The 22,597-nt window shown below is 46.5% G+C and overlaps 1 protein-coding gene across 3 annotated transcripts; it reads right to left on the bottom strand.

The window, feature by feature from the left end:
- Positions 1 to 5,544: 5,544 nt before the first annotated feature.
- IGSF1 (immunoglobulin superfamily, member 1) lies at positions 5,545 to 20,682 on the bottom strand. Of its 3 annotated transcripts, none has more exons than XM_004685807.2 (19): positions 20,637 to 20,682; positions 18,125 to 18,260; positions 17,282 to 17,563; positions 16,645 to 16,932; positions 14,515 to 14,784; positions 14,023 to 14,286; positions 13,296 to 13,574; positions 12,846 to 12,966; positions 10,912 to 10,982; positions 10,798 to 10,830; positions 10,120 to 10,410; positions 9,553 to 9,831; positions 8,704 to 8,991; positions 7,650 to 7,937; positions 7,198 to 7,485; positions 6,726 to 7,013; positions 6,328 to 6,606; positions 5,835 to 5,958; positions 5,545 to 5,680 (listed from the first exon to the last, which is right to left on the bottom strand). In XM_004685807.2, the coding sequence occupies exons 2-19, from the start codon at positions 18,192 to 18,194 to the stop codon at positions 5,545 to 5,547; spliced, it is 3,939 nt and encodes a 1,312-aa protein (XP_004685864.1). In that variant the 5' UTR covers positions 18,195 to 18,260; positions 20,637 to 20,682. The 3 variants fall into 3 exon arrangements, with proteins under 3 accessions (XP_004685864.1, XP_004685863.1, XP_004685862.1); XM_004685806.2 differs by lacking the exon at positions 20,637 to 20,682 and adding an exon at positions 17,956 to 17,982 and having other exon boundaries at positions 18,125 to 18,194; XM_004685805.2 differs by lacking the exon at positions 20,637 to 20,682 and adding an exon at positions 17,956 to 17,982 and having other exon boundaries at positions 10,798 to 10,854; positions 18,125 to 18,194.
- Between the last annotated feature and the right edge of the window lie 1,915 nt (positions 20,683 to 22,597).

The raw sequence follows: 22,597 nt of genomic DNA on the forward strand, positions 1-22,597 counted from the left end.
TTTCAGGGAACTCCCCAAAATGGAGAGCATTTCATCACGTTGGCTCCCACTTTACGGAGGGAAGTTGAGAGAATTTGGTGTACAGCAGACCAGAGAGGCTGGCGTTCCAGGAGGAAGGAGAGAGATCAAGACTAAGTTTGGGGAAATGCCCAAGTATTTCTCCTTAATAAGTGTAAAGCTCTGTTTTTGTTGATAAGAAAAGGAAAAGAAAAAGAAAAAAAAAAGGAGGTGAATTAGGTTTCAAGAGTCACAGGTTAGGTGCTGGGCAATAGAAAAATAGTTAGACCAAGGCATCTCCTTCTTTTGAGAGTACAAGGTCAGAATAGCCTGAGACAGCATAGTGTAGTGGTTATAAACACAAACCCCGGAGCCAGACTGCCTGGGTCCAAGTCCTGTTTCTAACATTTCCTAGCAGTGTCACCTGGGCAAGTCGCTTAATCTTATATGGCTCCATTTTCTCCGTTGTCAGAAATGTGAGTAATGATAGCGCTTGCTTCATAGATTTATTGTAAAGATTAAGATGTTAATAAATGTGAAACACCAGGACAGAGCCTAAAAATTAGTAAGTGAATATGAGGGTTAGCTCATTAAAATAAATTTAAAAGTAAGGTGTGGACGTTGTCAATTTAGTAACTATTTGTTGTATACCTACTATATTTAAGATATCATACTTTCTAAGGTTTCTTCCTGTGGGAGAGTGCGGCATTAGAATCATGCAAAATTCAATTCTAATGTCAGCTATTCCTTGCCTATGATCTGGGTGGCCTTGGTCTTGTTACCTAACCTTTCAGACTATGTCCTCATGTGGAAAACGGGGAGAATAATCAAATGGAACCTCACAGAGTTGTTAGCAGTAAATGAGCGAGTGCAGCAGGTAAAGGGGCCTCACAGTGATAACATATGATTTCTTATCAGCTGGAACCTACCTAATGCACCTAACAGGAATAAATGTCAAGTGTCACATTTGAATTAAAAATTCAATAGCGAAATACCACATCCCTTATCCAAGTGAAGAACAAGAAAGGGTTGGTTTGGCAAGAGCTTGTGTGGGAAAGAGCTGTGGGTTTTTGTTGACCACATGTTTCCTATGTGCCAGCAGTGTGCACTGGTTGCCCGAGGACTAGTGTAATTTTAGATGGCATTAACAAAGATGGCAAGTTGAGATCCCAGAAAGTGACCATTTTGTTGTCCTGTGTGTGCTATGCTGGTAAGATCACTTCAGGTATGCAGAGTGCATTTTGCTTGCAGTGTTTCTGGATAGACAATGACAAACACATTGATGAACTGTCCGGAAGTGGTGACTGGGTAGGGAGTCACTGGAAAACTCTTGAGAATGAGATTAAAATAACACAGGAAGGAAACACTAAGGCAATATTTGAAGCAGTTCTTTCTTCTAACGAAATGTTTATAGATCATACCCCACACCCAATCTGTCAACAAATCCTGTTGGTTCTTTTCTCATATCACTAATCCAAACTTTTCTCATCACCACCTCTGCTACCGTGCAGACCAAACCCACCCTCCCTTCCCTGGATAATTGTCATAGCCTCTTGGCAGATTTCTTGGCTTCTAGGCTGTCCTCAGTTTACTCTCCACACAGAAGACTGGGTGGTCTTATTTAAATGTGAGACTAGTCAAGACACTTCAGTGGATTTCCATTCATTCATGGTGTAACCCAAGGGTCCCACAAATACCTATAATGTCTTGGTCAACAGGGCTCCTATTATGACATCTTTAACCTCACCTCCTTCTGCTGTCCCCCGGGCTTATGCTGTTCCAGTCACTGCAGTCTAATGACATTGCCCCAAACTAGGAGGCATTCTCCTGTCTCAGGTCTATTGTGTACGCTGTTCTCTCTCACCAGAAGCATCTTTTTTTTTAATTAAAAAATTATTTATTTATGCACACAGAACTGGGGTACAGGCCAGAAGTGCAGGGGTGGTGAGAGGATTCACCAGAGACAGAGTGGGGAGCAGAACAGGCTGACTAAAGAAGTACACTGTTAAGGGGAGAAGTGGGAGGGCCAGGAGAGTTCTGCCATGCCACTTGGATCACCTCCAGGGTAGGCGGAGATCAAACTCATGCTGAAGTGGCTTTACCTTCTTAGTGCTGTGACTTAACCCACTATGCCATCAGAGGGGCCCCCCCTTTTTTAAAGATTTATTTATTTGTGCATACAGAACTGGGATACAGGCCGGGGGTGCAGGGGCGGTGGTGAGAGGATTCACCAGAGACAGAGTGGGGAGCAGAACACACAGATCATCGAGTACACTGCTGAGGGGAGCAGTGAGTGGGCGAGTCAGGAAAGGTTTGCTGACGTATGGATCACCTCCGGGGCAGGCGGGTTCGAACTCATGCTGAAGTGGCTTTAACTTCTTAGTATTGTGCTTTAACCCACTGCACCACCAGAAGTATCTTTGACTATACATCTGCATGATTTATTACTTCACATCCTTCAAATCATAAGTTGAGTATTACCTTCTTGGCGAGGTCTTCTCAGTCACCTCTTTAAAATTGCAACAACTCCCCACAAAACACAATTCTCTCCATCTCCTTTCTGTGCTTTATTTTCACCACATCATTTATCATTGTCTACTATTCTATATAATTGTTCTATATAATTTCAGGTATATGAAATATATAAAAGAACTTCTTTGGTGGAATATACAAGAATTGGGTAGGCATGAACACTGCCTTCTCCAAAGCCTACATAATAGAAAATTAACTACACATAGATGTATTTGCAAAGGCAATTCCACTCAGCATGATCTTGGAGACAAAGGAAGGATAACTCACAATTTGTACAAGTTTTGGAACTATTATGTGGAAGAGATTTCATCTGGGTTGCAACTTGAGTCAGAACTAGAACAGGTGATTATGAAGAGAATACACATAGACACTAATGGGATAGATGAAACAACTTGAAATTCTCAGGCTGTCTCATGAAGGGGTGAGTTCCCCATTCCTGGAATTGGACAGAAAAAGCTGTGGGTCTACCTTTCGGCCTTGCTCTAAAGGAGATTCTGCACTGGTTGGGAAGTTAGACCACACAATTTTGACAATCTGTGTAGCTCTGAGATGCTGGAACCAAAGGTGTGAGCGAGTCCAAGAATCAGCAGTCATTTACATTTGTTTTTCAGAACTGGGAGAAGACCTTGGCCTCTCTTACTGGAGTCCCAGAGACAAATGCTCCTCTCAAAGTTCCATTCCACCCTAATTGAGATTCCATTTCCCAGAAATTACCTGATGCTGGGCTGATGATTAGAGGCCAGCCAGGGGTAAAGGGACTGATTCCCATGGCAACCAGGTTGAAAAAACATACCGTGTGGAACACTGTCGGCAACCAGCTACGTTTGCATTATAAATAGATATTTAATTCATTGAGATAGTTTGTGACGACTTCTGCATTATAAATAGACATTTAATTCATTGAGATAGCTCTGACAGTGAGGAGGAAAGTTAAATCCCAAAGCCACTCTTTGTCTTTAAGTATTTCACAGTTAATTGACAACTATTTTTTCCCCTTCTAAAACATGCAGAACTTGGTTTTCTAAGTAAAAGAATATGTGAGTGTTTTTAGAAAACCAACTAGCAGTCCAGTGTCACAATATTTTTCACTATTTGTTTCTCTTTGAAAGGTTTATCAAATTTTTCTCTGATTGTATGAATAACCCTGGCTGAATCTGTTTGGCACTGGAGACCTCAGGTTCAATGTCTCCTCTTCACAAGATTCTGTTCCTGTCATGTTTACTCATTTGCTTCCTTATTTTCTAGCTCAGAGGTTTCTCTAAATTTCAGTCCTTGCTCTCTGTTATTTTCTTACCATTTCTCTTTCCCTTGGTGAACAGCTAAAACAATCCACTTACCTTTGCTAACTTGCATAACTTGCTAACTAACACTAGCCTTGACAATCTACTCTGGAACAGCCAGTGATTGGAAAACAAAATCAGACCTCATCAAAGAAAGGACTTTTACCTTAAAACAAAGCACCAAGGACAGGCCTCCCTCCAGTGCTCAACTTGATTGAGGGTTAGAGATGGAGAGTTTGAAGGCAGTGAGTGGTTTTCAGCAGAAAGCAACAATTAGGCTTTGCTGAATTCAAATGTAAAAGTACTTTGAAATGCAATTTTTAGAAACACTGTAAGAAATTAGAGTAAGCAGCTAATAAAATCTCATCAAATAGAAGTCAGAGTGAGACTTTGTACTTCTACATTCCAAAGGGCTTAATACAAATTAGCCTATAGCACTCAGAGTGTTTCATTCTGTAGGGATTAAGGGAAATGGGATGCACCTTTTTTTTTTCTTCATTAAGATATTGGTAAATAAGCTTCGTAATGTAAGAATATAAAAGCTGCTTTTTAGAACTTTTTTTGTAACCAGGGATAAGTAACTCACTATGTTGGTGCCCTTATACATTGCTCTTTGGAATACTTCAGCTTAGATGGAACAGTACTGGAAGGTAAAGAACTTCAGGGTCAGCCCTAACCTCCTCTAGTACATGCAGGTGACTACTCCTGAGATCTTGATCGGGTTTAAGGAACTAAGCAACCCTCCCACCCCCAAGACACCCTGTAAAATGTACTAAATTCCCACCAGAAGGACAAGTAGTGTGCTGATGCAGGTACAGAGGTCAGGAGCTGGGAATGCAAGCCAGCCTGCATTTGGGGAGAGGATGCAGGGAGATCCCCTACTCTAATCTAACTTCTTGACTTATTCACTCACTCACCAGAGGCCCATTCTTTTGGGAAAACAGAACCATCTTGTGAGAGGGGTCAAATACCTTGCTTTTCATCAATCACTTATTTTTAAGGGTGAATTAATATATGCCCTGTGATTGTTAGGTGAAAGCCACAATGCACGCTGTGGCAACTGCAAAGTCAGCAGAGAACAGATCCCAATGTGTAAAGCAGACACAGTGCAGACCTAGAAGTGACTTGGTGAAGAGGATGTAACCTTGGTGTTTGCCCTCATTGGGATCAGCTTGGGAAGGACATTGCCATTCATTCATTTATTGAGTCATTCATCCACTCTTTCAATAATGGGATCGAAGTACCATAGGACATTCAGTTAGGTGACCATATCTCAAAGCAAATTCGAAAGTGTTGTTCTGGAGTTTTCCCTTGTGGCCCACCCCACTGTTCTCTGTACAATGGCACAGACAGCACTCTGTTCTCTGACTCGGCAATGGAGGTCAGCTCCAATACACTTTTTTTGTTAAGTTCAAAGTGGATGAGACCAATGGAAAGCCATTGCTATGTTTGTACAGTTTAATAGCGAATACTCTCTTTATTCAGAAGAATACATTTTTAATAGAATTTCATGCACCAGTAAATCAGTACAGTGAGGAGTTACAGGGGCAGGGAATCTTGCTTCAGGAAACATCTCACCCTGGTAGAGCTTTCAACTCTCAGAATCCCCTTGACCCAGCTCAAGTGATTAGCGGCCAAGGAAGAGTAGATGGGGCTAACTCCCAGGGTAATCAATCGGGTTTGCAGGTTTCTGAGGGTAAAAGAGAGAGGAAAGCTCTTGTCCAGGAGGAGATTATTATATTGGGACTGGTAGTTCCACTGAGGTACCCTGAGAGATTGATGAGGGAGAGTTGGTGTTAGTACTTGGTTCTCCTTCTTGGTTGCAATCTTCAAGGGCTATGGTCTGGTCTCTTCCATCTGTCTCTGAGCCCCTGTATAAAGAAAAAAACATAGCTAAGGGCAGATGCAGAACCATCAACCTGCAAACAAGTTGCATTGTACATTCCAGATGGTAGAGGAACATTCAGATGAGGCTTTTCCATCACCCCTGGGTTCACAGAGAGAGGTTGATGTGAGGCACTTTACCTGGTTCGCAGGCGGGGCCACTTCTTCCACTCTATGGCCAGCACCACACCCAAGGCCACGACAACCACCACAATCAGGCTACTTCGGACAATGTTACCCACAGTGCACTCCTGAGCAACAGGTCCTGTGGTAAAAAGAGAGCCAATACCAGTACCGTTGAGGTAGACACAGAGACATTCCTCTCAGCCTCTTGTTTCTCTGTCATCTGGCTTCTTCCATGGTTCACTTGGGGATGAGAGGGTGCTCCATGGCAGCGCTTAGGCTGAGGTAGAGGCAGCCTTCTCTTTTTGAGATAGGAGAGGGAGACTTTGACATATCCCATTTACTATCTCTGTGTGAGTTTGAGGCCCCACCTGATCCTCAAACTTAGATGAAAGATGAGCAAACTTGAGGTCTCTCTCCCATGGGTTCCCTATCTGGGCTGCTCCCACGAGGACTGTCCCTGAGATGCCAAGCAAGTCATTCCAGGACCATGAAGGGATTGTCCTCTCACCTGCTGCCCCCACCAACTCCAGGGGGTCACTGGGCTCTGACCAGATGTCAGGGTAGGCCTGCAGGCGATAGCTGCAGCTGTAGTTTCCAATGCCCTTTCCCTCTACATTGTTGATGACAAAGTCTCCATCCTCTGAGAACTGCTGGGGTGCTGCTTCTCCTTCATGCTCCAGGACAAACTCAACTCCGGGCAGGGGGCCTCGGCACTGAAGGGTGATGTCCTTCCCCAGCTTGAAAATGGAGTTGGGCCAGGCTGACAGGGAGGGTTTAGGGGGCTTATCTGTAACCAACCAGGAGGCAGAGTTAGAAGTAACCCTGAGTACAAACTTTTCTCTCACAAAAACTAATGACTAAAAAAGTATGAAATATAGACTCTCACTGAGTCCTCCAAGCCCTTACCAGTCACCCAGATTTCCAGGGAGTCACTGTGATTGGAGGCTGCAAAAGGAGCAGAATCCAAGTAGTAAACACAGCTGTAGGTCCCAGAGTCTTCTCCTCTCAGTGCAGGCATCCAGAAATCAGCCCTGTAACCACCTGGCCTCTGTTGTTCTAAGGGTTCCTGAGTACCCTCCTTCAACAGGACAAATGTTGAGTCTGGCAGTTCCCCTTGACACTGAAGAGTCATGTTTTCTCCGGGGGCCACCATGGGACCAGGCTGTGCTAATAAGCTGGGTTTGGGGAGCAAACCTGAAAGAAATTAACTCTGTCAGAGAGAGGGGACCGCTTTCCAGTGTATTACCTTGAGTCTCTGTTCAACCAAGGAGAAAGACTTGCCTTTCCTTGAGCTCTTCAGAAACCGAATTCCATGCACCAGTCTAGCTACAACCCTGCTTCCTGCACTTCCATGCCCAACAGAGCACCTTCCCCTCACCTGTGACTATGAGTTCCACGATGTTGCTCTGCTGTATCTTGATGGGGCTGGTCCAGTCAGGGTGGTAGCAACAGCTGTAACGCCCGATGCTAGCACCAGATATATTTGTGATGGAGAAGGAACCGTCATTACTAGTAGACCCCCAGAGCTGCAGTGATGTGGCTTCTTTTTCCTTGTGCAGAATGTACCCTACTCCGTGGACTGGTCCTTGGCACCAGAGTGTAACATTCTGCCCCATTGGGACCACAGAACTGGGCTCAGCAAACAGCCATGGCTTGGGGAATGTATCTAGGAAGAGACCAAAGGTGCACAGTGTTAAATATGAAGACATTACTCACTGTATGAACCCTGTTTCTTTCTTCTTCTGTGTGCAAAAGTTCCAAGAGGGACTCCCCTCCCAAACTCCCACTCCATGATTGTCTATCCTAGTCTTCTGTCTTGTCTGTCCTCACCTGTCACCCAGATCATAATGGGCGTGCTCAGATGTGATCCCCGATTTGACATGGTTGTCTCATAGTAGACACAGCTGTAGTTTCCAGAATTCTCTGCTCCTACAGCATGCAGGAGGAAGTCAGCTGAGCTTCCCTGGGCACTCTGGAACTGTAAGGGAGCCTTGATTCCCTCCTGCAAGAGGGCGAACCTCATGCCCTGGAAAGGTCCTTGACAGCGCAGGGTCACGTTCTTCCCAGGAAGCACTACAGGACCGGGCTGTGCCAGGAGAGTGGGTTTGGGGTAGAATTCTGGAATTGAAGAGAGCACAACATGAGAGAAGACTGCCCCCACACTCTGTACTGTGCTCTCTTTAATGTTCTTGGAAGAAACAGACATTTATGCTGAAAATTTTCAAATGCAGAATAAACCAAATGAAGATATGACCATTTTCCCACTAAAAACAATCATGTTTTTATATCTCTTTCTCATTTATTATTTGTATATATACCCATGACATTATAGCTAATGACATAATTGGGATCTTGCCATGCGCACAAAAGCGTGTGCTTTGATATTTTTCACTTAATTTTATTTGTAGATATTTTGCTGTGATGTTAAGCAGCCTTTGAAAACTATCATTTGTAATGGCTACATAATATACAGCTGACATTTCCAGGTCTTCTCCTTTTCTCTGAGTGCCATCCAACCCACCAATCTCTGACAGCTGAGCTAAAGAAAAAGTGGACATTGAACCTAAAACTCAAGGCCAACCACAAAAGGATTTTACAAATAGGCGACGTGAGTGTGGCTGTGGGTATGGGGCCCACCACATCTCCTTCATGTATCTTCCCAGAAGTGAATTCCCTTCCTGTACCCTCCCCTTTGTCTCTGCTTGATGTAATAATGATAATATCAGCAGCTGCCTCCAGGGGCTGCTGACAGACGTGCGGGCACTGTCCACAGCACATTCCCCTCTTGTCCTTAGAAAGGAACACTCTTCCCTCCGGCTGACTGTGTCTCCACCCTCTGTTCCAGGGTCAGGAACCTCTCTACCTGCGTTCTCCCCCTGCTGACCTGTGACCACGAGCTCCACAGGGTCGCTGGGCTCAGACCAGATGGCAAAGTCATAGTAGCGACAGCTGTAATTCCCTCCATCTCCGATGCCAACCGAAATTATCAGAAAATGAGCTGCGCTGGGGCCTGGGCTTGCCCAGGACCTGTCGCTGGACGCTACTTCACTTCCATCTTTGTAAAGAATAAAGCTCATGTGCTGGTGGGGAGTGGAGCAATTAAAAGTCACTCGAGCACCAGGAGTGACCACAGGCCTGGCCCATGTCTTGAAGAAGGGCTTGGGGTACATTTCTAAGAGGCAAAAGAAAACAACACAAATCCAAAATAAGAGAAAAAAAATACCAGAGAGCGAATTGTTTCTAGGAGCTACTTTGCTTTCTGTATTTCATTCAGAAGTAGATGAATTTGAAAAATGAAGGCAGATCCACTTTGCAGATGAACTTTTCACGCAGGGACCCCCACCTCCACCCTTCATCTCCTCCAGGGAACCCTCAAGATGTCCCGGCTGGCTAAAGAGGCTGTCTTGGGCCTTGATGCTTTGCCCATTTGACAAGAAGAGGGGAAGGCACGTGCACCGCCTCCCTGGAGTATTTGTTCTATAGCTAAATGAGCTAATTGATATGAAAATAATTAGAAAAATTAAATCACCCTCCACAAAGCCCAGCTATTAATAACGATTATGGCTATTAATATCATGCAGCCAGAGGCCTGGCACTCCCAGCGCCACGCCTGCCTGGCTCTAAGATTGGACACAAGCTCCCAAGATCAGCAGCAAAGTTTGCTGAGGCGAGAGGAGTGTCTAGCCCAGAGTTCTGCCTGCCTGGCCTCCCTCTCACAAGCTTTTAGCTCTACCTTTTATGACCAGCTGCAGGGGCTCGCTGGGCGCCGACCACTGGAAGGGGCGCGCTTGAGTGTGAGTGCGGCAGCTGTAATTGCCTTCGTCTTTATCCTCCATTCTTTGGATTGTAAAGAAGGCTTCTCTCCCGACAGCACCAAGTTGTTGGACAGGTTCCTGCACCCCCTCCTTATACAGAGCAAACCCCATGCCTGCCAGCCATCCTTTGCACCGGATTTGCAGCTCCTGACCCCGAATTGGGGGCGCAGCAGAAATGACAGGTTTGGGGAGGATGTCTGGAAAACAAAATAGGGTGGAAAAGGAGTGTGAAGTTTGGAGGTGCGCAGGTGGGCCACTTGCCATAGCTCTGTCAGAAAAAAAAATCCATTCTGGACTGGTCTTGGCTTTCCAGTCAGTGTCCACTCACTCTCCCCCCTCCCCCACTCCCCTCCTCTCCCAGAGGCAGCAGGAACCCCTGGTCTCCAGGTCTCCGTGCGTTCACGACCCCAACCAGAGGCACAGTGGTGGTGGAGTCCCAGGGCACACTGGAGATCACTCCGGGAGGGTCCTCTCCCTTTTCTTACCTGTCCCCACCAGTTCAAGTGCCTCACTGGGCTCGGACACAGCCATCTCCTCCCACGAGTGGCAGTGGTAACTCCCGGTGTGGCTCTGGGTCAGGGCGCCCAGCGGGAATGCAGCCCGAACCTGCTCTGAGGCCGGGCGAGTGGCGATCCACCCCGTCCCGTCCTTCAGCAACACAAACTCCTTAGTTGAGCCAGAAGGGCTTCTGCACCAGAGGGTTAAGTTCTTCCACGGGGCCAGAGGGAAGTCGGTCTCTGCCCACAGCTCAGGCTTAGGGGTTGGCATGATTATTTCTAGAAACAGCAGAGTAAATGAAACCTTCCTTCCTCCTCCTGCCCCCTCCCCTTTCCCTTGTCCTTGAGCCCCCGAGCCAGAGCACACAGCCCACCTCCCCTTTTAACCCAAATCCAAACTCTTTCTTTTCTTCCGCAGGTGCTAGGGAAAGTGGAATCGGGCCGCTCAGCTAAGCTTCAGAAAAGTGCAAAGGCTGGGAAGGGGGTGGATTTTATAGCCAGAAAAGCAGAGTTGGAGGCTGACTTTTGCTAGCAGTTTTAGCAAGTGCCCCTTTCTGGCTGTCCTTCCCTCCCCACCAGTCCCTCCCTGGCCACTGACACTGACACTCTGCAGTTATTTCGGATCTCCAGGGAGGAATGTCCCAGTCGGGAGCAGGAAAAACTCACCAGTCTCTTCTGTCAATACCCCACTGCACAGTCCTGCAAAAGAAATTGCCGCCAGGGCTGTGCCTCCCCTCCCCGGTTTCTGCCCAGGCCCCTTCCCCACCTCCTTGTACTCACCACAGCAAAGCAGGGCTGTGACTATGAAGAGCATGGTGACCCCTTGAGCTGTTCCCAGCAACCAGGCTTCTCTAGCGAGACCAGAAAAGAGATGAGAGGAGTTGCTGGGATTAGGGGGAGGGCGGAGAGAAGGGGGCGGCAATTTATGTCATTGGCTTACTCACCACCCAATAGGGATTGGATATGGCCAGGATAATGGGATATAATCTTTTCTGACATCGATGACTTTTTATTTTGAGGGCCTCACCACCTACAAATCTCTTGCTCTTTCATGACCTATGTGCCCCGCCTCTCCCCTCCCCCTCCCCAGTCTATATCATATGTCAGCTCCTCATGGCCCCTGATTAGGCTGTTGCTGGAACTGAGACGTCAGATCCAAAAATGCCTTTGTATCTCCAGCTCACAGAACTCCTGGAGTTCAGTGTGAGCAGCAGCTCTGGGTGGTGGGCGTGGGGGTGGAGGGAGAATTCTTGACTGTTTCTCTGTCATCAAGTTGAAGTTTGGAAGCAGTTTTTATTATGGCAGCATTGGTCCTCAGACCTACTGCCTCACCTGCCTTTGTTAGGGAAGGGTTGCCTTGGTAGCAGAGGTGAATTGCCAGAGGGTAGTCAGTGCTGAGCTGCACTTGTCAGAGAGTGGATCTCCCTACTGTTACCTAGATTATTACTAGAAACGTGTGGTAACTTTGGTTTTTGTATTCTGTAGGATTAGAGGACATTAAGCCAAACTCCATGTCCACTGACCCTACTTCCTGTTCCAGAAAACATGCTTTTCAAGCTGCGTTCTCTGAAATCTGAAATCTGGTTCCTACACTCATTCTCTAATGCCGTGTTCCTGGGCTAGGGTGGGCCACTTGAAGCTATATTTCTCCCCTAATTTCTGGCTTGGAGATAACCCCCATGTGGTGGGACTCAGGAATAGATTCTGCAGACAATTGGAATTTGACTCCTGTGGCAAATTTTTGAAAATGCAAAGGGTGGTGGTTTTGCAGAAGGCTTAGGTACCTCCTTTCTGTTAGCCAAGCACTCTGTCCCTCAGATCCCACTGCAAAGCACTCTCTCTCTCTCTCTCTCTCTCTCTCTTAGTCAACTCCTCTTCCATGAATATGCCCAGACACACGAAGGACTATGATTATGGTGGGGGTGGGTATAGCCAGGAGCAGAGGGCAGGAGAAGCAAATGAGGCATTCAGAACCTGAGGCCCCCACCAGAGTAGAAGCTGCCATTTTCTTTCTCATTTTCAAATAGGGTCAACTGAGCATGGGCCATGGAGGCAAAGGGAAAAAACAGGTCAGTGAATACCAAATGATCAAAGGAAATGGTGGGAGGGCCTGTTGGGTTTGCCACTGCTTTTTGTGAGCCAGAAGAAGCAGCCTTTTCCCCCGGTCCCATCTGTGGCTTCATTTTATGCTCATCCAGGACAAGATTATATCCTCAGACTGCTCTGCATAGGTGCTTGGAGGCCAAAGTGGCAGCGAAACTGGTTTTATGACAATTAGGGTAGACCACCAGGCTCCCTAGCCTCTGAGAGCTGGGGAACAGGATAAAAAACTGGGGTGGTAGTTGGATAATAACCTGGAAGACAGGATAGCATGTCTTTGTACAAGAGGAAAAATCCAGACCAAGTTAATTTAGGCAATACCAATTATCTCTGAGGGGCAGGTTGATTTGTGGGGAGATTTAGTCACCTTCCTGAGGGTAATCAGTGAATGGAGTTCTGATTATTTGTTTAGCCTCAGAGAATTGTGTTTCTCTGGCTTTGGTGCTGACCCCTCCGTGAAGTGAAAAGAAATGACAGGATGGGAAGTCTTAACTGCTAAGCCCAGATGGGGGATGGAAAGGGTGTGTCCTGTGGCTTGTCTCAAATGGAATGTTACCCATTCCTAAGTCTCTGGAGAGCCCCAATGCAGCTAGACTGAGGAATGGGACAGTTACCTGATTCTGAGTCTCCGACACTTCCACCTTATCCACAGCACTACCAAGAGCAAGGCCACAAGCTGCATGAGCAAGGACAGCCTGATGGCTTCATTCAGAATGTAATTCCAGGTGAAGGCACCTGGAAGACCAGAAGCACGGTCCTTGATGGGCACAGGGGCAGTGGAATACAATCGTGGAGGTTGGGGTGCAGAGGGGAGCTGGTTACCGAGAATGGAGGAAAATGAGGCAGAAGTGGCCTTTTTCACAAGGAATGAGGGCCTTGGAAGTATCCTGCTCACTGCCTTGGAGTGAGTGAGGCACCTCTACTGGAAGGGAGCCCAAGCCTGAGGGGCCTGGCTTTCAAACCCTGCCTCCCCATTCCATAGCTCTCTGGCCACTGCTTAGAAATCCCAGTGATGTCGAAGCTAAAGCCATGCAGGGGTGTCCATAAGAAGAGTTTTCTCTCACCTGCTGGTCGCATCAGTTTCAGAGGCTCACAGTGATGCGACCAGATGTCACGGTGTGACTGCTCGCGACAGCTGCAGCTGTAGGTCCCTGTGATTTTCCCTTTAACATTACTGAAGATGAAGTCTCCTTTCACTGAGAACTTCTGGAATGTTGCTCTTTTTTCCCATTGCAGAGGAAATTCAAGTACTGGATGAGGCGCTTGGCACTGAAGCATGATGGCCTTTCCTCGCTTGAACATGGTTCCAGTCCAGGTGCCTAGAGAGGGCTTGGGCGGCTTATCTACAACTGATGCAGAGAGCACAGTTAGAAGTGACATCGAACTGAGTACCTACTCCCCCAACCAATGTTTCTCAGCTCCCAATTTGAGCTTCTTTCCCATTTCCAGTTCATTATATCAGTGGCTTCAGAATTGACTGTATCAGAACCTCTTGCCACACTCTCTGGTGCCCTAGAGTCCTTCAATCTGGAAGACCTCTTACCTCTAAGTTTTCCTTGACCTCAAGGAATAAATTTTCAGAAGTCACAATAGGTCTGAGCCATGCTGAACAGCAGAGCTTTAGTAATAATCCTGGGAGAGAAGGTACCTAGTGTTTTTCTAGAAAATTCTCCACTGTCCGCCTAGCATGGACTTTCCTTGACTCATTACTTCAAGAGGGAACAGGACCACTAGCTTCTTCTTAGAACACTTCAATAATAAAAACAGACAACTATAGTTGTTAGCACTTGCCTAAAACCACAAGATCCACAGTCCTGTGTGATGTCATCCTGATGGAGGTCTTCCAGGAAAGGAGACAGCAGCAACTACAGATGCCAGCATCCCTGTAGGTCACATTGCTGAGGAAGAATGGCTGCTTATCATCGATATCTTCTCCTTTTTCACAGAGTGAAGGTCCCACCTCATCCACTGGCCCTCTGCGCCACAGGCTCATGTTCTGACCCATTTGGACCACAGGACTGGGCTGAGCAAGTAGCCAGGTCTCCTGGAAAATGTCTAGGACAAGACCCAAAATATAAAGAGCTAGTAGTCTGGCTTTTCTCTCCCACTCCTTAGAGTTCGTTCCTCCTTTTCTTCCAGGCTACACTTGGGAAACCCCATCTTAAACTCAGCTGTACAAATTCTGTTCCCTTCCCTATTTGCAATATTTGATTTTCCAGGGCACCCAGAGTGAGTTGTATATCCTTATTCCTCAATACACACCCCATGGCATACCCCTCTTACCAGTTACCCAGATTTTCAGTGAAGCCCTGTATGACCCATCATAGTAAAAATAGAGGTAATGTCCAGCTTCGTGGATTTTCAAAGCCCAGAAGAAGAAATATGCTTCATTTTTTATTGGCCTCTTGAGGTAAAGGGACTTCTCCATGTCTTCAAATCTTATTAAAACAAAGTTCATTCCACAGATTGGCCCTTGGCACCTGAGATTCAGACTTTCTCCGGGTGCCATGATGGGCCCAGTGTGGGCTGTTAGAGTTGGTTTAGGATAGAGTCCTAAAAGGGAAGAGATCCCAAATTAGAGGTAGGATGATTCTTCCTTATTATCTTCTGGTTTTATTTTCCTGGTTTCTTTCCACAGGAAGTGATAGCTGACGTTTATCCTCTGTTCCCTCTCCCTTCTTGAATCTCCACCACCTTGAGAAGGTAGTCAAGGGTAAGTTCTTTATGTCGCTGGCCTCTTACTGGACTCTTTCAGCTTCACTGAGCTCTAACAGTGTGTATGGATTTGTATCAGTGGAATAGCTATATCTGTAATTCCTAAAATGCCAAATATAGTTCTTCCAACCATCCAAGCAACAGAACTTCTTAAAATGACTTTGATTCCATCTTTGTATGGAATCAAATATTGTATTTCTGGAGTATTACAGAGGGCTTCTGAACACACGAGCCTACACGAGAACTTACTTCCACCAATATATTGGGAAAAGTCAACAAGAAAGACTTGGTGAGTAAGCCTGCACCGCAGGGAAATCTCTGACCATGGGGTAACACACTCATTTCTGTGTGCTATTCCCCCAAGTAGACTGTACCACAGAGTAAAGGGCAAACCTCCCTCCCATATCACTCTTTTCTATCTACCTCAAACCAAGACAGACCTAACTATTCATTATGGGAAGTACTGGCTACACCTTATGCTCCCTGAGCATTTAGGATGTCTGGGAATTCATTTAGAGATGGAGATATGCAAGTAAAGGCATGGTCCCTCTTGGTCAAAAGTTCATGGTCCAGGTGCACACCAATGAATAGACAACTATGTAAGTGTGTTTGTGTGTGTGTATGCTAGAAGGACATTCGTACAACAAACATCCATACACACAGTTCAAACAGACAGTCCTTTGTCCTTTGATTCTCAATAAAAAGCTATACTAATAAAATTAATATCTACCATTTATTGAGGACGTATATGCCAGGCACTGTACATATATTTTAGCAAATCCTCACAACAACCCTGTGAGGTAGGCATTATTATTGTATCAATTTTGCAAATCAGAAAACTGAGGCACAGAGAGGCATCATACAGTAGGTTGGATAGAGTTATCCCGTCTTAGATTGGGGCAACTGAAAGCACAGGGAGGTGAAATGACTTGCTCAAGATCACACAGGAAGGCCATGTCAGAGTGGGAAGTAGAAACCAGGATCACTGCTTCTAAGACCAAGGTATATAGTAGCACCACAGCTTCCCCAGGCCTGTTTAGCTCGATGGAGGAACTAAAGCATATGTTGCCAATTTTGTCTAGAAGCATCCAGGCCATGGGGTGAGGCAGCTGGGGCAGGAGTGTGTGTCTGGCACATGGGCATTTTAGAGCGCCTTCTGATGTGTCTAAAGCTCGGTGTTGCCTTACTGACTCTATAGATACAAGACTAAAGTAATATAGAAAGACAATTGTAAAATGTGAACTCTCATTTTGTCATTTTCCTATCACCACCAGTGGCAATTTATACTATTTTCCACACTTAAAAAAATAATCACCAAAAGAACAAAATGCATTAAAAAATTTAAAAACCAGTGTTAAGAGCAGTGGCAGTGCCTGGCACATATGAGGTGCTCAATAAATATAGGCTGAGTGACATGAAAGCATGCATGATATTCAACAAGTAAAGAACAACAGAAGGGATGAGCTGAGCTGCTGGGCATTGGGCAGGGCTCACTCACTGCGTGATTGGCTCCCACACTTCTGCCTCTAGCTTTGAGATGCTAATTTGCATCTCAGGAAAATGTCAAATGATGTGAACTCATGGGTCATGCAGGGCTTAGGAAATGGCTGGGGCAAGGAAAGGCAGAAACCCTGGCTTACCCTACCATGATCCCCGGGACAATGATCATCAGGCCCCAGCAGCCGTAGCCACACCCACCCGCCACAATCAGCTTCAGGGGGTTGCTAGGCTCTGACCACAGAGTGGGGAGCCTCTGGATATGAGTGCGGCACATGTAAACTCCCTCACTCTCAGGTGTCATGTTGGCAATGGAGAATATGGCCACTGTCCCCGTTGGCACTTGGTAATCCACGGGCTCTGCATATCCCTCTTTGAACAGCATGAATACCAAATCCTGCAGCCAACCATGGCAGAGAATATTAACATTACACCCAGGAAGAGGGGAGCTCTCAGCCTGGATCCAGAAGATGGGCTTGGGCAGCTGGCCTGGAAGGAGATAATGAATGGGATTCAGGTACAGCAAGGATAATGTTGTTTGGGAAGCAGCAGTGGGGAGCCGCATCAGCCTTATTTGCCACCTTTCACATCCCATCTCCGGGGTGAGAGCCCCTGTGTGGACAGATTGCCCCCTTGCACTTTTCTAGAGCCTGTGTCCTCACTGGGCATTGCTCATAGAAACCTCTTATTTGCTAACAGTGGGTGCTCCTATGTATTCATGCATGCATTTGGGGTAAACAAATGGATTAATTAAGCAAACCCTGCTCTTGGAAGGCAAGGCAAGTTTTAATTTGAGAAGCTAAAGCTTAGTCTTGAATATCTACCTCTGTCTTCTTACCTGGTGCCTCCAACTCTAGAACTTTACTGGCCTCTGACCAGCCTGTCTCCTTCCAGTAGCGGCATCTGTAGAGACCAGCATTGGACTTAGTCAGGGCACCTATCGGGAATGAAACTTGGAAGGTCTTGTAGGAAGGGCGAATCCAGGTCATCTGTGTCTTATCCTTCAGCAACAGGAACTTGCTTGACAGCCCAGAGGGACTTTTGCACCAAAGTGTGATGTTCTGCCATGGGGCCTGGGGGTAGTTGCTCTCTATCCACAGCTCCGGTTGAGACTGCATCCCTGTGGGTGCCCGAAATCACAGAGATGTGAGCTGTCCACCCCCCACCCTTCCCATCTTGTGCCCCACTCTTCTCCCTTCAAATTCAACCAGATTCATCCTTTTGTCTTCCTTTGGGACAGGACATTCTGAGTGTGTGTGTTTGTGTGTGTGTGTGTGTGTGTGTGTGTGCGGGGGGGAGTGGGGGAACCCCAGGATACTTGCGAATGTCATCCCCGTGCTTTGGGGTATAATGTGAAAATATGGTTTCCTTTTCATCCGACATAAAACTTTTTACTATTCTGTGGGAAATCCCATCATGAAGTGAGGGGTTCTGATCCCAGGGAAAGATCTTTGTGATGCCAAGTCTCTGCTGTTAGAAAGAAAGATACCTGAGGAGGTAGGATTCACTTACCTACTGATGTCTCCCCCAGACTCAGCTCTGCAAAGAGAGATCACAGTGAGGAAGACCTCCTCGTTGCCTCCACCCACCCTCAAGTCTCAGAACTCTCCCCTCCCCAGGGACCCACTCATAGGGTGCTTATGACAGGGTCATTTGTCTCCCACAGATCACTTGAACTCACCAATGCAAAAAAGCAAGAGGGCGAATGAGCGTAGCATGGTAGCTCCCTCCCCTGGCTTGTCCAGGGCCATGGGGCCTCCGGTGTCCACCGTGCGCTTGAGTCTTGGAGGGTTTTGTCCCTCAGCAGGTGGTAAGATCTAAAAGTAGAAGTGTTTTCACTTAGGGGCCTGTTTTCTCCTTAAAGATTAGTTTAGATGATTAAACTGCACTTGAGAATTCTATGTTCACAGGTGTGCAGGGTATTGCAAGGTCACCCTCTACTTCCTTACCTTCTCCCCTTCCCTCACACCCCACTTTCACCACCCAAGAACTTTGCTGGGATCTAAGATGTCACATTTGTCACACGTGTGTTTGTCCCTGGCACCTAAGGGATGTAGAGGTTGACCTAATCCAGGCCAGCAGGAAGCCCATGGCTTGAGGAAGATGGGGCTCACAGAGAGCTGAGATGATCAGATTCTTTACTCAGATTTTACACTTCTGAGTCCTTCTACAACCTCACAAAGGAGGTGTTCCTAATCATGCCCATTTTGCTGATTAAGAAACTGAGGTTTAGAGAGGGCGTATGACTTGCCCAAAGTCAAATAATATTAAATCTCAGCTAAAGTTCAAAGCCATATTTAATTCCAAGGCTTATGCTTTAAAACCAATATGGGAACATCTAGAAGTAGCCTTTGTCCCTTTCTCACCATCCCTCACTCTTCCCACTTGTCCCACCCAGGCCTCCTCTTCTGTGAAGTGTTTCAGATCCAATATTACTCTCATGATTATCCCTTTACCCCCCACCCCAAAGCTCAAAAGCCCCATCTCAAAAAGGTGTTGGAAAAACCAAGTTACTTGAGTTAATTGATACAAGGTGTAAATTACTTATTGGTTACCCATGATTGGTAAGTATTTTTGCTTGCTGCTCCTAAGGAAAAAAAAGAATTGTTTGAACTCAGGGACATATGACAAAAGAAATTTGAGTTCATGTGGGATTTTCTATTCCCCCCCGCCCCCCAATCATTATTGACTGCAGGCCCTGCAAGTACCTAGTTAGACCCTTTCTGCTTTTTTTCCTCTCTTGCCCCCTTCCCAACACCCAGGGCAGCTTTGTGCCAAGGGAAGATATATGTCTACCACACAAATTCGTTCAAACTCTTATCCACCAACTCTGAGTTTCTGATTGATTCCAGCTATTCAAACCTGTCTCCATAGAGTGGGATAGAGGGGGCTCCTACAACACAGAGACCCCCACCCCTAGGCAATGATTTTGATTCCCAAAGAGGAACCCTTACATAGCTGAGAGGAGTCCAGGAATTTTGCTTCCCAAACTGATCTTAAGATGACAGCCTCTAACTTGCACCAGGGTTAATACTGCTTAGGGTGGAGAAGCAGGGGAAAGTGAGGATTCAAATTCCTAGGGGTAGGAAGCAAATGGTCAGTCAGAGAGCCAAGGATGCAGTTTCCTTCTGCATGTCTCACTCTCACTGAAGGGTGTTCACATTATCTTCCCTGAACTTTTCTTATCTGCAAAGTTGGAGAATAATCTCTTCCTAGCATCATTGCACTGGCTTAGGGATGATGGCAAATACTGAGTATTTCCATGAAAGGTGGCTGTTTTTCTTCTTTCCAAAGCAGGCATGAGCCTGGTGTAGGACCCTAAGGGTGCTCTTTCCATCTCAGCTCTACAGCCCTTGCCCCACTCTTCTCCATGCCAGACCCAGGCCCAGCCTCAGCCTCAGGCACCACCCTGTTGCTTTCTTCCCCTGAGGCTGTGGGCGAGGATTATTGGGAAAATCTTGCCCTACTGCCACGGAAAGGATTCCACCTGGGGATTCTGCCAGGAAACACCATCTGAAATTCTAGTCTTGCTATATGGACCCCTAGATCAGGGTCTTTGGCTCCTGGGGACTTGAGTGGCACCATGAAAGCTGGGCTTCTCAGCATAAGCGACCCTTCCCCAATCACTGAGAGATCTATAAATTTATATACATCGGAAAGCAGGAATCTGGTGTCCAGGAACCTGGGAAAAAGCCACAGGCTACAGGTTAATTAGCCACGCCCATTTTGGCCTTTCACCCCCCCTCCCCCCCAACTTCCACGGTCTGGTCTTCTTACCCTCCCCTTTTACTCCACCTCAAGCACTTTCCCCACCCTTAGGCAGCGCCGCAGTGCTTTTGGGGTGTCATACAGAAACGTCTAATGGCTCGCTCCCAGCATTGCTTTGAGGGATCCAGGAATGAAAGGGGTTGTGCTCAGCGGGGTGCCGGGTACAAGCTCCGCTGAGGGTTCGGAGGTAAGAACGAGGAGGAGCGAAAACATCTACAGAACCCAGAGATTCTCAGCCAGGCAAGGCTGGGAACCGGGGAGGAACAGCAGGAAAGGGAAGGATGAGGGTTGGGGGACAGATGGAGAGCAGTTGATTTAAGGCAATTAATAACAGCGAGGAGACTATTCCGGGGTTTTGTTTAGGATCTGGTGGCCAGTAATTAATCTTCGGCCACTGGACTATGCGCTCATTTGCAGGTACTTACGGTAGTTGAAGGCCCGCTCCGCTGTTGGAGATTCTCCAGTGAGCTCCCCCAGATGCAGCAAACTGCCCGGCATGAGAAGAGCTGTCTAAGGACAGCCTCTCAGGCTCGGTGCCCCGCCTCCCTTTCTCCCCGCTAGCTAGCTGGCCCGTCCCAACCCCCTCCCCTCCCTCCGCCCGGCTCTGGGCGCCCACCTAACCCAACTCTGCCTGACACCTGCAGTCCTCTGGCGACCGCGATTTCTACGCCCCTCCCAGCTCCCCGCCTCGCTCCTGACTCCCTGCAGAGGTTGCTGGAGCCAAATTCAGGCCCCTGCCCCCTCGCCTGTAGCTCCGAGTTTCATTGGGTCACTGTATTCTGGAGGGGAGAGGGCCAGCTCTTAAGACTGCCAAGCTGGAGCTCCCTCTCTCCAGCTCCCCAGTGCCTTTAAAGGGATCTCAGAGCTTCCTCTGCCCACTTAATGTCCCAAACATGAAAAATTATCGCCACCATGGTTTAAATGCTCCCTGCGTGCCCCTCAGCCCTGGGCATGTTCTATTTCTAACCTTCATAGCAATCCTACAGGCTGTGCTACTTCCCTCAAATTTACAGATGAGGAAACTGAAGCTCAGAGAGGGTTAAGTAACTTGGACAATCTTCAAAGTCTCTTTTGGGATAAAAGCCCAAAATTTAGATTCACACAAATTTGGATTTCAGTCCAGGTTCCACTATTCAATAGCTGAGTGACCCCAAGTCAGTAAGTTAAACTCTCTGAGTCACAATTTCCCCATCTGTAAAATAAGCAACACTAGGGATTTCACAGGGTTCTGGTGGAAAGTGCAAGTAACACAGTTATACTGTAGGCACTGTACAGGTACTGTAGTAGCATGGATGTTGGTACATAGTAGGTGTTTAATAAATGGTAGCTGCCACTGTCACCACCACTACTACTACTACTACTACTACCACGAAACTGTAGATCATTCTTCTCCAAATGCCATAGAATCACCTGATGTCAATGATCTATATAAACTTCCGCAAGCTTAGTTGACCATGAAAGACTTTCGGAAATGATAATGTATGGGTAAAATAGGAACCAAAGCCTATGCAGATGACGGATTAAAATATAACCTCCACTCACTGATCAATTGATGGCTGCAAGAAACACATTATGTGCATTTTCCCTTCATAAAATATGCAAATTTGTCCAAAGAAAAACTACTGTGATTTAAGAACAAGTTATGTTCAAATAAAGCAACATCTCCTTTATTAGGCAAATTGAATATCAAAACTTTACCTATCAGGTGATATCAAGTGTGGCTTCCTGGCATCTTCTGTTCCTACATATTATGAGCTGTACATTTTCACATAAATAAATAAAATATCCACATGGATGCAAATATCTACATTTGGAGGGCAAGTTATTTAATATTTCTAGGTCTTAGTTTTCTCATTTGTAAAATGGAGGCAGTAACTGTACTTATGATTACACAGAATTAGGGGTGGGATTGAATGAAAAGCCCCCTGTAAACCGCTACACACTCCTGGGGGCACAGCAAACATCCATTAAGTCAACAGATATTTGTTGAGTGCTCTCATCCATCATGCTGAAGATTCTGAGGGGATGGCAGTTTCTGCTTTTAAGGACTTTGTAGTCTAAGCATAAAGGGTGATAGAGAAGGAGATAGCCAGAGTCAAGAGGGTTTCAGAAAAGTATGCCAGGAAAGACCAGCACCGCAAACAGCAAGTGGTTTGCAGTGACCCGTTCCTAAACTGGGGGTATAGCGGCAGGACAGAAAGGAGAGCAAAGGTTCCCAAAAAAATTTTGGAGGTAAAATGGGCCTAGCGCTATGAGAAGGCTTTTTGGAACGTCCTGGTGATAATTGTTGCTTGTGAGGGTGGATCTACCCAGGCCAATTGTCAAAACATTGACACAGAAATCATTATAATAGTGCCAGGCAGTTAAATATTTTATAAATAAGAAC

The sequence above is a fragment of the Condylura cristata genome, unplaced genomic scaffold, assembly GCF_000260355.1.
Source record: "Condylura cristata isolate star-nosed mole 26May11 unplaced genomic scaffold, ConCri1.0 scaffold00019, whole genome shotgun sequence".
Taxonomy (NCBI): domain Eukaryota; kingdom Metazoa; phylum Chordata; class Mammalia; order Eulipotyphla; family Talpidae; genus Condylura; species Condylura cristata.